Source organism: Planococcus citri, chromosome 5 (assembly GCF_950023065.1).
Source record: "Planococcus citri chromosome 5, ihPlaCitr1.1, whole genome shotgun sequence".
In the NCBI taxonomy this organism is placed as follows: domain Eukaryota; kingdom Metazoa; phylum Arthropoda; class Insecta; order Hemiptera; family Pseudococcidae; genus Planococcus; species Planococcus citri.
This window is the reverse complement of record NC_088681.1, coordinates 54,064,716-54,082,130: the sequence shown is the minus strand read 5'-3', so window position 1 is coordinate 54,082,130 and position 17,415 is coordinate 54,064,716. Positions and strand designations below refer to the sequence as shown.

General features: G+C 34.5%; 1 protein-coding gene across 3 annotated transcripts in view; it reads right to left on the bottom strand.

Annotated features, from left to right (window-relative positions):
• The window catches only part of LOC135846289 (uncharacterized), a 142,265-nt gene that overhangs the window by 44,092 nt on the left and 80,758 nt on the right, over nucleotides 1-17,415 (bottom strand). For 2 of the 3 annotated variants that reach the window (XM_065365289.1, XM_065365288.1), the window contains exon 3: nucleotides 7,214-7,306. In XM_065365289.1, coding sequence (XP_065221361.1) covers nucleotides 7,214-7,306 — 93 coding nt within the window. Of the gene's footprint in view, nucleotides 1-7,213; nucleotides 7,307-12,566; nucleotides 12,928-17,415 lie in introns of those variants that run through there. The other variant, XM_065365290.1, reaches the window with a different exon arrangement.

Genomic DNA, 17,415 nt, shown 5'->3' with positions numbered 1-17,415 from the left:
CAAACTTTTTTTAGTGTCACAAAATTGAACTTTTTTGTGTCACAAAATTAAACTTTTTAGTGTCACAAAATCGAACTTTTTGTGTCACAAAATTCGAACTTTTTTGTGTCACATAATTAAACTTTTTGCGTCACAAAATTGCGCTTTTTTTGTGTCACAGTCACAAAGTTGAACTTTTTGTGTCACAAAATTGCATTCTTTGGTCACAAAAATTGCATGAGATTGCATTTTTATACGCTACAAAAATTGCATAAAATTGAATTTTTGTCACAAAAATTGAACTTTTTTGTGTCACAAAAATTGAACTTTTTTGTGTCACAAAAATTGAACTTTTTTGTGTCACAAAAATTGAACTTTTTTGTGTCACAAAAATTGAACTTTTTTGTGTCACAAAATTGCACCTTCTGAGTCACAAAATTGCATGAGATTGCATTTCTATCAGCTAAAAAATTGCATAAAATTGAATTTTTGTCACAAATTGCACTTTTTGTGTCACAAAATTGCATGAGATTGCATTTTTATAAGCTACAAAAATTGAATAAAATTGAATTTTCATCACAAAATTACACTTTTGATGTCACAAAATTGAACTTTTTGTGTCACAAAATTGAACTTTTTGTGTCACAAAATTGAACTTTTTGTGTCACAAAATTGAACTTTTTTGTGTCACAAAAAACCAAAATTGAACTTTTTTGTGTCACAAAAAACCAAAATTGAACTTTTTTGTGTCACAAAACTGCACCTTCTGAGTCACAAAATTTTACTATTTGTGTCACAAAATTGCATTCTTCAGTCACAAAAATTGTATGAGATTCCATTTCTATCAGCTAAAAAATTGCATAAAATTGAATTTTAGTCACAAAATTGCACTTTTGGTGTTACAGAATTCAACTTTTTGTGTCACAAAATTGCATTCTTTGGTCACAAAAATTGCATGAGATTGCATTTGTATAAGCTACAAAAATTGCATAAAATTGAATTTTTGTCACAAAATTGAACTTTTTTGTGTTACAAAATTGAACCTTCTGAGTCACAAAATTGTACTTTTTGTGTCACAAAATAGCATTCTTTGGTCACAAAAATTGCATGAGATTGCATTTTATCAGCTAAAAAATTGCATAAAATTGAATTTTTGTCACAAAATTGCACTTTTGGTGTCACAAAATTGCATTCTTTGGTCACAAAAATTTGCATGTGATTGCATTTTTGTAATGACAAAAATTGCATAGAATATTGCATTTTTTTGGTCACAAAAATAAAAAAAAGAATTCATATCCAAAATGTACAGGGTGTTCAAAAAATCTCAAAATATAGGAACTTTTGTAAACATTTTGTGGAAATTTTTTTCATACTTCAGGTTTCTCCAATTGTACCCCACTCTCATACACCTTTCTTTGTCAAAAATTCGGTCTCAACACCTCCTCTCCTACTTTTCAAGTTTTCCTAAGAAGAGTAAAACACTTTTCTTGGGATTGTGACTCGTTTTAAACTCCGAACTTCAGGGTTTTTGAGCAAAACTACAGACTTTTTCAACACATTTTCAATTTTTAGAGCAATTTTGTCAAATACAGAACTTTTTTGAATAACTATCATCGATTCTACAATCTGTCGAGCACCAATAAAAAGGCAAAGAGGACTGAGGAACCAACACGATGTTTATCAAACCACAAGAAAAAAATTGCATCTCACCAAAACAATCACAACTGCCAAGTCCAACACTTCGGTCGATGACCATCCGCCCGAAAAAAAAATACACACATGATCGTTCAACTTATCACAACAAGCTACCATACACTTAATTAGCCAGCATTCAGCATCGTCTAATTTTCCTACAACAACAACAACAACGCGAACGCCGTTTGCAATTAAAACTGTACATGGTAAACGCGTAGCAGAAAAACTTGACGAAGATCATTAACTTAGGTCTAAATCGCATTTTAATTATAATTTTACGTTTTCCTTCGCTCTTTTCCTCTCTATTTCTCTCTCATTCGGCTCGAAACTCGTAATATTCACATCAACTTAGTCGATGAAAATAGCTCCAATTGAGAAGAGAGGTAGGTAGCCTACGTTAAGTACCTAGCTATAGACGTACTTATACGAAAGAAAATATTACACACTATTATAACGTGAGATAACTCTTTTTTAAATATAATAAGTTAATTTTCTCGTCAGCTATAACTATATTTCCACGCCTTAAGGAAACTATATCTGACGTAGAGATGAGGTGAAAGAAGGAATCTATATACTTACGCAACATACTCATACTCGCTCGTACAAAATAAACCATAAAAACTTATACACATCCATAAAACCATGCACATTTTTCATCGACATTTTTTCCTACAACTTCAATAAACGGTACAGTTTGTATTTTTTGGTACAGTCCTCACTCCTCATCCCCACCGACCGCCGGGCCCATAATCACGATTATTTTGGCGCGAAATTCACGTACACGTATCTCCAACGTCATAGTCGTCGTCCTGGGGCAACGATTTCGTAAAAAAACGTGCCACCAGTACCGTACGAGGTCAACGAGTAAAGGGAAAAAACGTGAAGTAGGCATAGACCAGCGAAGCAAAATCAGCTTGTACAGACTTACAGCAAAATGGCCGACGACGTCGATATTTTCTATTCGATTCAATCGTGTTTTCACTATACGTACACCTCGAGCTAACCACGTAAGGGTTCTCCAAACCAAGCCAATATCTCCGATATCGATTACAGTCGAGCAAGAGTTGAAGAGTCTTCGACTATTACATGAGCCATAGACGATGAAAAGTCACTTTAGTGTACTTGAAAGAGCAAATTTGGTAGAGGTGAAAATGAAATTTCCCCAGTATCGTACCTGGTACTACCTGGAGAAGGGTCGTAATTGACTTATACCCTTCAAAATAATATAGGGATATCAACAGGAGAAAAAAGGAATCGAACTGCGAAGAACTTCACCAGCTAATTTTATTCTCGTTCCTATTTGCAAATCAACCACACACGAGTTCAATCTTCTTCCAGGTATCTGCCAACTGCGATGCAAATTCAGTACCTACATCTCCAGGCAGATCCGATTTCACTCTCAGATCTCAGCCATCTTTGTGCACCCAGAGACCACCCTAACCCGCACAAACCCTACTCACACTGCTCGCTCTTGCTGACGCTTTTACAAAGCGAATAAAAAACCAGGTCGTCGAGTAAACTGAAAACCACTGCTCGATTACTATCTTAAGGTACTCTGACCTCGCAGCACACACAGTAAACCGGTTCTATGCATTAGAAAAGAGAGAAAAAAATTATTTTACAACGCCAGGTAAAGCAGGGGGAAAAAGGTATACATGATGCAGAGCGAGTCCTACAAAATCACACCTTCTCTTCTCTCTTCTTCGGCTTGCAGACTCCAGTTCAGTTCCACTACCTAGTCAATCTTTCCAGCTAGAGTAAGAGTACTATAATCTACTTGTGACGACGTTGATCGTTGCTCATTGCTGTTGTTGTTGTTATTGGTAGGTAGGTACTACGATTACATAACCAGGTATGAATTTTAATTGGCGCTTTGTCAATTGATTTATTTTCTGTTTCGCTGACTGTTTCTTAGGCATACGACCGACCGTCGTTAAAAAAATGTAGCTTGTACCTTCGCGGAGACCGCGAACGCAGATTTACGACTTCTTGTCTTATTATTACTCTGGAAAAAAATAACTTTTACCTATGCGTATTTATTAAGAGCATTCGATACCGCTACGTGCTTACATAGGTTACTCGCCCTTGGTTTAATTTTCAGTATGTTATGTTTTTTTTTTTTTCGTTCATTCTTCGAGTAACTTTGGTCACCGGTGAGAGTTACACATTACCAAACGCGAAGAGATTATGCAAAAGTTGGGAAAAAAATTCAGAAATGATTAATGTCCCCGGCCTAACTGTATATTGTGTTACGATCTTACGACGATGCGGGCTACTTCGAAGTTTATACACACTTATGAGTATTATGGTTAGCTAACCAATTGCCAAAGTTGTTTCTGATTCTTTTTTTTTCAATTAGAAAATTTATGGCTCGCCTCGAGTATTTTTTTGGTGTTTTTTTCTGAGCCAAAAGTGATAAGATGTTCTGTAGGGTTCGAGTGTTGAGGTCATTAATCGATCAAAAGTGTCGAAATAATTGGTAGTTTTATTTTTCAGGTGAGTGTAGCAAGTCTTAGAACTGAGATGTGATTAATTTTGAAAGATTTATTCCGTTGTTTTTTTTTCTGGTAGTTTTGGAATGTTTTGACCCCATGTTTTGGTGTGTATTTTTATTCTTACGAGATGATGTATTATTACAACTAGAATTTGTGTTTTAATTTATCCGTTATGTTTTTTTTTTTTTTTTCTAATCAATGATTTCGTGTTTTTCGTCGCAAGCTCGAATAAATGATCGACTGAATAGACCAAGTACCTACCAACCTACAGAAGATCCAAAAAAAATTTTTTTTTTCGTGACTACCTAGTACCTATAGACAGAAAAGGAACCACTCGTCTTTTTTATCCTACGATGGCATTACTTTTTCTAAATAAATTATCCAACTTAATGTAATACGAAAAGGCATCAGAAGAACTTGAGAAATACTGGTTTGAAAAGTCTCACCAAGTCAACCAGAGGCAACATTTTAGTCGACTTGATTTTTCTGGAGATTTTTAATATACAAGTAGTACGAAAAATTCTCAACTTCTGATGATTTTCGATTGAAATTCTCCATTTTTTTCGACTTCTTTTGATAATTAGAAGATTTGGTAGATCGTCGATTCATGAAAAAAATTGAAAAAATTTCCTCAAAATTCATCGACCACGAGATATGGCGATAAAAAATTTCCTTCGAGGTAAAAAAGTATTAAATTTCTCATTCAAAATTGAAATCTGATACTTGAGGGGGGGGGGGGGGGTAATCCCAACTGACATGAAAAAAATAATCAAACCGAACAAAGCTAGATTGAAACATAATCACTCAAAATTTTATATGTCCCTAAGAGCAATTTTCGATTTCTGGTAAATTTTAAAAAATCAAAATAATTTGGGGCAAAAATGCACAAAATCAAAATTTTACCAAACAGACCTCAAAAGCTGAAATTTGGCACACACCACATTTTTGACCCCCTCTCCCTCCCTCGAATCTATTTAACCAATTCCAGCAGTTCTGGAGCTTCCAGTAGATGTTTGAAAGTTGAATTGTCTATAAAATGTTTTACCAAAGATGAAGTTAGAAAGCTATACTCTATATTCTAATTTCAACATGCTTAGTCCACTGGAGATGATTTCAAGCTGTTCTGGAGCCTCCAGAGATACGCTGGAAATTCCATTTTTCCAAAAAAATATCATAAAATCTGTCAAAATCAACTTCAACACGTATGCTCTCAATTTTTGCTTGTTTGTCAAGTGATTTCAAAATTGAAAATTTGACAAATTCACTAATCCTCTACCGTTGGATCAAAAAAGGTACTTCCAACATGTTGCTGGAGGCTTCAAAACGACTTGAAATCACCTTCAGTTGACTCAGAATGTTGAAATTAGGGTCTAGATGGAATTAGCTTTTCAACTCAATTTCATTAGCTAAACTTTGATGGAAATTATACTGAACTTTCAAAAACAGGGTGTTCAACAAAACTTCCAGACAAAAAATCATGACTTTTTCCAGACATATTTTTCTCATTTTTACCGCATGAAAATACCCCCTCCCCCCTCCAAAAAAAAGTTGAATAACTTGAAACTGCGAGGAAATTTTTTTCAATTTGTGGGCAAGTAGGTATTTTAATTTTTTAATTTTTCTGATTTTTTGAACAAATTTTTGATTTTTCAATTTTTTTTCGTTTTATGGGCTTCTAAAAAACTTTCAAGTGTGTTTCAAGCAAAATTCATGACTTTTTCATGACTTTCACGAATGACTATCATGACCGTTAGACACCCTGGAAAATCTTCTGGAGTCTCTAGAATTGCTTAAAATGGTTTGAAATCGTTTCCAATCCGTTCCAAATTTCAGCTTTTTAGGTAAATTTGATGAAAGTTTGATGTTTTTTTCTATTTTTAACCCACAAAAATTCATTAAAAATTGAAAAATACAATTCAGCATTTTGCTAGTTTAAATGGAAAACTTTTCAGCATTTCTCAAATCACTTTGAATAAAATCAGGGGGGGGGGTTCTAGACTCCTTCCCTTGTCTTCAAATCGGTAATCCATCTCTCAACCACCTTCATTTTTCTTTCTTTATAATTTTTCATTTTTTCTGCATAAAATGTCGAAATTAGGAAAAAGAAGTGGTGTAAAAAGTTAAAATTCTGGCAATCGTGAAATTGATGTGATTTGGACCAGAAATTTTAAATTTTGTAAGCCATTAAAATGTCACAATTTTTGATCTATAGACACAAAAACTCGTGACTTTGGAGACCTATAAATTTTTGGGAATATGTAAGTATGATCTCATACCTAATCACTTAATCAGAGAAATTTTCTTCACAAAATAAGATTTTCATGATAAATTAAGATAGAAAGCTGAAATGTAAAACATTGGTCCATTTTTATGGCCTGATCAAGAATTTGCAGAGTCCAATTCCATCCGAGGTAAGTGTTCTTCAAAATTGTGGATGCCCCCAAATTAAGTTTTATTCACTCTGCAGATCTGCTAAAATATTAATTCTAGAGCAAAAATGAAGTCAATAAAAGTTGATCTACGTCAAATTTCTTATCAGGTGACACCTACTTTTTTTTTTCTAACCCTACGAGGAGTGGATCTAAATCCAATCAAATAGAATGATTTTTAATGAAAAATCATACAAGTTGTTTAGAAAAGTCTTCCCAAAATCAAGCAAAAAAAAAAAAAAAAAACTTATGAACTTCAAGGTCCAAACGTCTTATTCTCCTCCTCTCTCCTGAAGAAGCATTACTGAAAATTTCATCTCGTTCCTCAAAAGAGGCGAGGGGAGGAGAGGGAAAAAATGTAATTCAATTAAGAATTGATCATTTCTCAGCCAGAAGTCCATTATTTGCAACAAAAAAGGGATTAAGAAGTCTGCAAGCAGACTTTATCCAAATATTTGCCAAAATAATCGATTTTTACTCCTAAAACTTTATTTTGGCTTTCTTCTGCATAATTCCAATTAATATGTATTTCTAACAATACAATACCATTCGACCATATCTTTTGGGAAATCTAATATCTATACTCATGCTGCAATTAAAAACTCAAAATCTTACCTTGAGAGCGCAGAAAATGCACGACTCTGACATGCAAGCATGTCCTGAGAGTTCTCTGAAACTCCTTCGAAATATATCCAAATGCCATAGCACCTGAAACATAACAAGAAAAACCCATCGTTAAATACTTCAATGTCAATAATACGTACGTACATAGATAGAGTCAAATACGTAGTCAATACATCAACATGGGAATTCATCGATCGAACATAATTATTATTATCCATTTACTCTTCTACAGAGTACAGCCTTCTAAATCCAGATCGAGGACAGAACACAAACCACCTTTTCTTAAGATCATCTCAAACCAGCATTACTTTCAATTCTGCTAATAAAATGAGACACATTGTCTCGAATGTGTCATCACACCATCACGCACTTCACACATATGCAATATGCATTCCTCTTCCTCAAACCGAAGCATTCAAAGTTTTTAGCTTTCTCCTTCCTTATTATTATTATGATTTCCATTAAACAATTTCGTGTCAATTTCACGGTCACAGCTTCTGCAGTATGTACGAAATATTGTACATGAGTTCTTATAAGCGTATCACAGGTAGTTTTTGGAATGTGTATTTCGCGAAGCGCAAAATCAGCTCGCGTCCTGTTAGCGAGACGGAACCAGTGTCGATCGCTGCGACAATACTGCTCGCGACTATAGATAGAAAGCTACATATATACGACAATGTCGACCTCGAAGCATGTAGATAACCCTTTTGTTACAATTTCAACGTAAATTATACGCGTAGATCCGAGAATACAACTCACAACAGAGCAGAGTACAGTACACCACAAAACCCCAAAAACCGAGTCGAGTCGCGTAAGAGACATATACTTCATCGATAATAGACGCCAACGCATTACATCTCCTCCATCTCTTCTTGTCTCTATCTCAACGCTTCAATGATTATCAACGTTGAGGGTCTGTATCCCGTCTTCGTCTTCATCTTGATGTCGACGCATGTACCGCTCTTCACTTGATCTTTACTCATCACGTACTATACTCTTCCACCATAAGTCGCTATGTAATTGTCGATGTCACTGACCAAAAACAATACAAAGACGACAGCATGACGTGAAATAAATTTACACACTGTTCGGTTCCGTCTCGTCGTCTTCTCTATGTTTTTAAACAGTAAAATCGTACGTACGTATATAAAATTAAAACAAAACATCGCGCATGCTGATCTGTTTTACTCCTTTACATCTGTATCCGAGGGGGTTACCATTGTCAGCACGCGCAGAACCCTTTATTGCCAACGAGATGTTTTGTTTTGGCCTCACTCACTGAGAAGCATAAACTCAGCTTCGAGGTGTATTTACTCGTACCTACTACTACGAGTTTTACCAGAAGCTAGACAATGGCGTCGTTTCGTCATAAAAACAAAAAGCAAAACCAGCTATAGGTACAGAGTACAGAGTACCTACTAGGTACCTACTTCATATAGTCAGTCGAGTTCTCTTTTGATGATGAGAACTGATTGCAATCTCTTATAACAATCTACTCGAGATAGCTATCAGCGAATTGAATTCTTCTTATGAAATTTACAAGCACCTGGGATTCGCTATTCTGGCAGAAAGTTTTCAAACGGCATCTTTCGTAGGAATGGAGGCTATGTCCTTAAGAAAGGAGACCTTATAGAGTCTGTGAAAGAATGATTGTTTTGTCGTGGTTTGCTATAGGTTGACATTGCAGATAAGGATCGTCTGGCGTGAATTTTTCATATTTCAGGATCATCGAGATGTTGTTAGCGATTTTGAGGAAAAAAGGTATAAAAGTTTCAAAATGACAGACCATGATCAATGATGATTAAAAAGGGTCATTTAATATTGTTGCTGAGAATTGACGATTTTATGCCAGATCCCGAAGGAAAAGAGAAGGAAGAGATATTAACCCTTCTCCTCACTGGATGAGGATGATGATGATGATGATTAATTTTCAAAAGATATCTGCTTGATTAAAACTCTCAGCATTCTGATTTGTTTTTTTGGTTATTTTAAGCTCTAATAATAACATGACTTCATGAAGTGCCAACCTTTTCCAAAAACCACGATCAACTTTGAAGGTTAATGATCCAGATCCATGTTTGATTTTACAGCCATTAATGGAACAACTTTACCAAAAAAAATCAATTGTTTGGCTCAATGACACAAGTAAGTAAATGAAAAATTCACATATCGAATTTTATAAAAATTGTCAATTAGTGCCACAATGTCACATTTTGGAACTAATTCATCCAATCCAGCAATAGAAAACTGAAAACTTAAACAGAATGGCAATCTCTTTTGAAGATATGATTTTCCCTGACTTTTGCGGGTTTTCCAGATCAATGTTTCCAATTTTCCAGATTCTTCAAATATCAACTATAAGTACACTCAAATAAGGGAGAGACGGTCCATTTGGTGAAAAAGAGGCTTTTAATTTACATATTAAAGCCAAAATTTTTTTGGATCAAAATGTTTCAATTTTCAAACAGAACAAGAGAAAAAATGAAAAAAAAGAATGGAAAATGACAAAGGTTGATTCAGGAAATAAAAAAATACAAAACTAGCAATTTTGTCAAAAAAACACGACTTTTTGACAATTTTGGCAAAAAAATAAGACCTCTTGACAATTTTGGCAAAAACAGAACTTTTTTTTGGATAAAATGAGGACCTTATGACAATTCTGACAAAAATCAGATGAGGCTATTTGACAATTTTGGCAACAAAATGGACCTGTTTGCTAATTTTAAGAAAAAAACTAGAACCTTATTTCCAATTTTGTCAAAAAACCAAAACTTATTTCAAAAATTGGGACTTTTTGACAATTTTAACAAAGGACTTTTTGACAATTTTGGCAAAAACAGAACTTTTTTGGATAAAATGAAGACCTTATGACAATTCTGACAAAAATCAGATGAGGCTTTTTGACAATTTTGGCAACAAAATGGACCTGTTTGCTAATTTTAAGAAAAAAAAACTATAGGGCTTTTTTGGCATTTCTGACAATGACAATCTTGCCAATTTTGAAAAAAAAACTAGAACCTTTGTCAAAAAACCAAAACTTTTTTCAAAAATTGGGACTTTTTGACAATTTTAACAAAGGGTTTTTTGACAATTTTGGCAAAAAAAAATAGAAATGTTTGGCAACTTTGGCAAAAACAGAACTTATTTGGAAAAAAAGAGGACCTTATGATAATTCTGACAAAAATCAGATGAGGCTTTTTGACAATTTTGGCAAAAAATGGACCTGTTTGCTAATTTTGAGGAAAAAACTTTTGGAATTTCTGACAAATACACAGACTTTTTTTGACAATTTTTGCCAATTTTGGAAAAAAAACTGAGACCTTTGTGACAATTTTGTCAAAAAAAACAAAAAACTTTTTTGAAAAATTGGAACTTCTTGACAATTTTAACAAAGAAAAAAGAGTTTCCTGGCGATTTTGATAATTATCGAGACCTTTTTTTAGACAACTTTTGCTAAGTATGGTAAAAAAAAAAAAAAAAACAACAAACAAATTAGGATATTTCTGGCAACTTTGGCAAAAAAAAGAATTTTTTTGATGAAATTACAACTTTTTGACAATCTTAACAAAAAAAGGAGATTCTTGACAATTTTTACCAATACTGAGACCTTTTTTGACAATTTTTGACAGTTTTTGGCAGAAAAAGCAATGCTTTTCTAGCACTTTACAAAAAACAAAACTTTTTTTGAAAAATTGAGACTTTTTGGCAATTTTAACAGAAAAAAGGCTTCTTGACAAATTTGACAATAATCAGAGACCTTTCTTAGACAATTTTGGAAAAAAACCCAACTTTTTAGACAACTAAGGCAAAAATCAATCATTTTTTTGAATATTCAGGCAAAAAAAGTGGAAATTTTCAACAATTTTGGGAAAAACTACAAAATAATTATTTATAGGAACAATTTTAGAAAAAGTTGAAAACATTTTGACAATTTTGAAAAAACACTTCTCTACAAAACACTCTCGAATTTGATGATATTTAAAACGAGTTTAACGCATCAACTCCCTCTTTTATGATTGGGGGAGGGGAGGGGAGGGGAGAGGGGGTGATCATCACAACAAAAATTTTCAAGCAAAGCAAGTGATTTTTTTTTGAGAAAAATGAAAAGTAAAACCCAAAATTTTACATAATTACCAATCAAATAGGTGATTCATTTTTAAAAATCACCAAAGAGAAATAAAATCTCGGTGAAATTCACCCAAAAATAGGTACACGAATACGGAATTGAAAACGTGTTAAAATGAGGAATAAACGCTCGAAAAAAACTGAAAATCGCCAAAATATCTGGAATTTCAATGAAATTTGAAAAAAAGTCCGGTTAAAAGTGCAAAAAATATTGTTAAAATTATTTAAAAGCATGAAAAGAAGCACCATTACATGAAAAACATGAAGAAATTATATAGAAACACACGAAAGAGGACAAAAGTCAGTAAAAATTACCATAAACAGAACAAATGTTGAAAAATTGAGTGAAAATTCAGGAAAAATTGCATGAAACGTTACGAAAATGACTTTCAAAAAGAAATGAAGCATTTAAAATTACCAAAAATCATGAAATTCCAGCGAAATTTGGCAAAATTTAGCAAAATTTGCATAAAATAATGATGAAATTTTTAAACTCAAGTAAAAGCATTTAAAACACTGTAAAATGCCAAAAAAATGATAAAATTTTGGGGAAAATTTGGCAGAAGTAGATGAAAATGTGTTAAAATGATGTAAAAACACTGAAAAAACATTGAAACCTTGTAAAATTATCACAAAGTATCTAATGAAAATTTAATGAAATCTGCCAAAAAATTGATTTAGAAAGTTGTTAAAACAATTGAAATGATGTAAAAACATTATTAAAAAACATTGAAATTACTGAAAATTAGCAAGAAGTAACGTAATTACAACGAAATGTGTCGAAAGTGCAAGAAAAAGTGTTGCAAACATGTTGAAATTACACATAAATGCAAAAATATCATCAAAAATTATTGCTGTGCACCCACATCAAATAAAAACACTCGGAGGACATCTTCATTCTTCAATTATCATAATTACAAGAGAATTTTCCACACCAAACACCAAAATACTCAAGTATGATCCTTCAATGGTTGCAGTTTTTGCAATCTGCACGTATTCAGTGAGTCTTCGATTGACTCTCCAAAAGATTCTTTGATGCTTATTCAAATAAGTATCTCAAAGACAACAAAATTGGCAAATTCTTCATCAGCCTTCCACATCATTCTCTCAAGCCCAATCCTCAAATCAAAACCCACCTACCTCCAAAAATATCCCTAAACACACGCTCTCGCAACATAGCCCCAAGCTAATCCAATGCAAAACCATCTCTTAGTCTTACCTTCGTAATATGAAACACAGCTCTCCTTTTGAAATTACCACGTTCCTTCATTTTGAAATCAGCACACAAATATCCAAATCCGACACAATACACAAAATACAGAGGGGGCACTATTATCGCACTACATTTTCAACGCACATAAACAACAAAATATCGAACGCCAAAATGTAAACATCAATAACGCAATAGCATTTTCGCGACGAAAAATCGTATAGTCACAAGAGCACCACATAACTGCCTCGAAAGCGAAACAGAACACGAATACTCGTAAGTCAGGTCTCAGGTACAGGGTACTCTGGTACCTGGGTTTAGTTTAGGCACCAGTTCTCGTAGTATATAGAAAGGCGTATACCTGTAGTACAGGTGGCGGAAAGACGCTCCGTTGCACAAGTAGTAGTGGTGATGGTGCTTACATTAGCAACGAGAGTACCATGGTACCTCTCTACCTACCTACGGATGCAATAGTACTCGTATATGAGGCGAGCAGGCAGTGTTACCAATGGAGGGGCATTTGTCGTCGTAGTACTACGAGTATGACTCATCATCGTATAGTCGTAAATGCTGATGGTTTTGGCTCATCAACAGTCACAAGTCAGACCCCTTCTGTCTCATGGCTGGGTATGGTATACTTTGTTCTCGATTGTCGTCTAATTAACGAAATGTGTTTTATTCGAAGACATGTGCGGGTTATAACTCGAGAGCTGAATCATTTCATTTGCATATTGAAGGTGTTTCTGTGTTTATATTCCAGCGCCAGGATTTCTCTCAAGGTTCCTTGAAAGCAATACGAATCCGCAGAACTAACGAGGATCTTCTCCAAGGAAGGAACAGTCAAGTTGGTCAGCAGCAATGCAGATCAGTTCACGGAATTGAGCACCGATTAGGTCCATAGGAAACAAGGCCATCGAGGTGATCTCCTTATCAAAAAGTATGGATTAAAATCTACCATCGTCGATTTCGATTCGCAAGATGAAACATTCAACTGAGTGAAACGAGTAGTTGTTCTGGGTATAAGCAGAAGCGGAATTTACCAAGTTCACCCTTGAACCGTGATGATGATCGATTCACCCCGACAACCCAACAACAACAACTGTTGATACAGTTACCAAAGTAACTGCTGTGTTTATCAAAAAGGCGTATTACCCTTTGTTAGGATCCGTTTAATGAGCATTTTCCTGCACTCGTTGGAGCGTATCGTCGTCGAAAACATAATTAAAACGTACGTCTAGTATTCCTACGTATTGTTTTTGTGATCCATACTGCAGCAATGATGACGTAATTACATAACAAATCCCTCTAGCAAGGTGTCTCTTTATAGTGATAACCTATTGAAAAAAATCATCACCCAAACACACGGTACAAGTGTCCTAATTCGATTTGCGCGCCTAATTTCGGAACTTGACCAGTCCACGATGAATTTCCCAACCGGTTCGGGTATCTATTACCTGAAAGATTCATCCAACTGGTAGCACTGATTCACAAACCGCGGTTTATTCTCCGGCAAACCGGTTGCCCACGTTGGAGATAACTTGTACTATGATTTTTTACTACAAACGTGAAGACCAAGAGTACAACGGCCGTTCAGCACAGAGTAGAAGGGCTTACAGGGGTAAGGTAAAGCCGCGACTTGGACCAGGTGTCGAGATAATACGACTAATGCGTGCTCCAAGTCGATGTATTCTTATAGAGGCGCACAGCCGCGCACCACGCAACGCTTCGAACCGGTTTCTATTTTTCTTCTACCTTTCGTAGGTAATATTTTACTATACGCTGGCTGCGCCTTCCACATCCAGAGATCTGCTCCGCTCCAGCTACATGCATGTAGTACTCGTAGTATAATACGATTTTTTATTTTCATCCGACTGCATCGTGCTGGTGCTTCGTGCAGTACACAACATCGCGCAGAAGAGCGAAGCGAAGAGTCGAAGACCGCTTCTTTTTCTAATCTTGGCGCGTTTTAAATGTCGTTACCAGATCAATAAAACTCAACACTTATAATGTCCTGCTCGCTTATCTAAATGTACATCGCTATCGTCGTAAATTTACTACTTAAAAGCGCTAAAAGGTAACGCGGCAGCGGTTTTTTTCAAGGTGGTCGTCATTGTAAATCGACTAGAACAGCGAATAGTAAAAAAAAAAGTCACGATTAAGGATGAATAAATCTTGGCCAATTGGCACCGTCTTGGCAAATCACCGCGGTATTTATGGTGTTTGAAAAAATATCGATAGTTTTTCAAATTTGACGACAAATTTCAAGTCGAGATCCCTTCGAGTTCTTAAATTTACAAAAGTATTTTCAATTTTTTAAAGTTTGAGAAGTAGCTGCCTCAATTCCAAAGATGGGTCTGAATTTAATGCAACCAAGATCTGAACTCAAAAGGAAATAATGTCACTGAGTGTTCTAAAATTCAAGTGCAAAAACCTCGTGTGTGCCTTTCAGATTACAATAAATAAAGTTCAAGATTTTTTGTTTCAATTTTTTTTCGGATTGCGCTCTTTTTTCCTCCTGGTCTGGTTCGAAAAAATTTAGGCAATTGGAATGGTGTAATTCACAAGCAATAGGAACTTGAAATTACCAGATGAAAATCATGAACTATTCAAAAACTTGAAAAATGTGCAGTGTGCTTTTACCAAGTAATCTAGAATGAGAAATGTTCAACTCTTTAAGAATTTTTGGGCTAATTTTTCCAATTTTTGGCAATTTTTTGGCTAATAAAACATTCAGAATTTCAGATACATGTCAATATTCTATACTTCTGTTTTTGGAATGCATTTTTGTCTACGACAATGAATAACTTACACATAATTCTTCTGGAATGAATTTTTCGCCAACAATCCAGTTCTTTTCGATCCAACTCGTTCAGGAACGACTGATTGATACCTTCTCAAATTAATTTAATCGCTTGAGAACGAGTCGATTGAACGATTCAATTCCGAGTGAACTGCTCGTGAACGATTCCTTTTTCACGTGAATCTTTCTTGAACAATACACTTCTTTAAGAAGTCATTCGAGAATGATTCATTTTCCTAGTGAGTCGGTTTTTCGAGTTAAACGTTCGTGAACGATTCATTTTTTGAAAAAATCGTTTATTTTTTGGATACTTAATTGAATCGTTTGTGAATGATTTATTTTTTGAAGAAATCGTTCGTCAACGATTCATTTCTCGCGTGAATCGTTCATTCTCAAATGAATCGTTGACGAACAGTTTATTTTTCGAGTAAACCGGTTTGGGAATGATTCATTTTTCAAAGATTTTTCGAAGGAATCGTTCGAGAACAATTTATTTTCGAGTGAATTGTTCATTCTCAAATGAATCGTTGATGAACTGTTTCTTTTTCGAGTGAACCGGTTTGTAAATGATTCATTTTTCAAAGAAATCGTTCGCGAACGATTCATTTCTCGAACGAATCGTTCGCGAACGATTCATTTCTCGAACGAATCGTTCATTCTCAAATGAATCGTCAATGAACTGTTTCTTATTCGAGTAAACCGGTTTGTGAAGGATTCATTTTTCAACAATTTTTCGAAGAAATCGTTCGCGAACGATTCATTTTTTGGGTGAATCGTTCATTTTCAAATGAATCGTTGATGAACTGTTTCTTTATCGAGTAAACCGGTTTGTAAATGATTCATTTTTCAAAGAAATCGTTCGCGAACGATTCATTTTCGAGTGAATCGTTCATTCTCAAATGAATCATCAATGAACTGTTTCTTATTCGAGTAAACTAAACCGGTTTGTGAATGATTCATTTTTCAACAATTTTTCGAAGAAATCGTTCGCGAACGATTCATTTCTCGAGTGAATCGTTTATTCTCAAATGAATCGTTGATGAACTGTTTCTTTTTCGAGTAAACCGGTTTGTGAATGATTCATTTTTCAAAGAAATCGTTCGCGAACAATTCATTTTCGAGTGAATCGTTCATTCTCAAATGAATCGTCAATGAACTGTTTCTTTTTTGAGTTAACCGGTTTGCGAATGATTCATTTTTCAACGATTTTTCGAAGAAATCGTTCGCGAACGATTCATTTATCGAAGGAATCGTTTCTGAATGAATCATTCTTTAAGGGAGTTCTTCGAGTGAACAGTTCGTGAACGATTCATCTCTTGAAAGAATTCATTTCAAAATAAATTTTAAATTGTTCACGAATGATTCATTTTTTTTTTTTGAACAAATCATTCGTGAACGGTTCATTTCTCAAGTGAGTACTTCATTCTTTAAAGTCAAATGAATAGTTTGTGAATGGTCTGTTTTTCGAGTAAACCGTTCGTGAATGATTTATTTTTGAAGAAATCGTTCGTAAATGATTCATTTCTTGAAAAACCCGTTCACGAATGATTCGTTTCTCAAGAGGATCGTTCATTCTGAAATGAATCGTTTGTGAACTGCCTGTTTCTCGAGTGAAACGATCGTGAAAGATGAAAAAACAACTCTAGTGAATCGTTTGTGAACAATTACTTTTTCATTTCTTGAAAAAAATCGTTCGAGAACGATTCATTTCTGGAGTGAATCGTTCATTCTCAAGTGAATTACTCGAATACGCCTGTTCTTCGAGTGAACCGTTCGTGAATGATTCATTTCGTGATGAAATTGTTAAAATTACGTTTTGAATAAATCGTTCGTGAATGACTCACTTTTTGAATACATAGGTATCATTCGCATGAATGATTCATTTTTCGAACAAATCGTTCATGAATGATTCATTTCTCGAGCGAATCGTTCATTCTCAAACGAATCGTTCGCGAACGGTTTGTTTTTCGAATGAACCATTCGCGAATGATTCATTTCTTGATAAAATTATTTAAATTACGTTTCGAATAAATCGTTCATGAATGACTCATTTTTTGA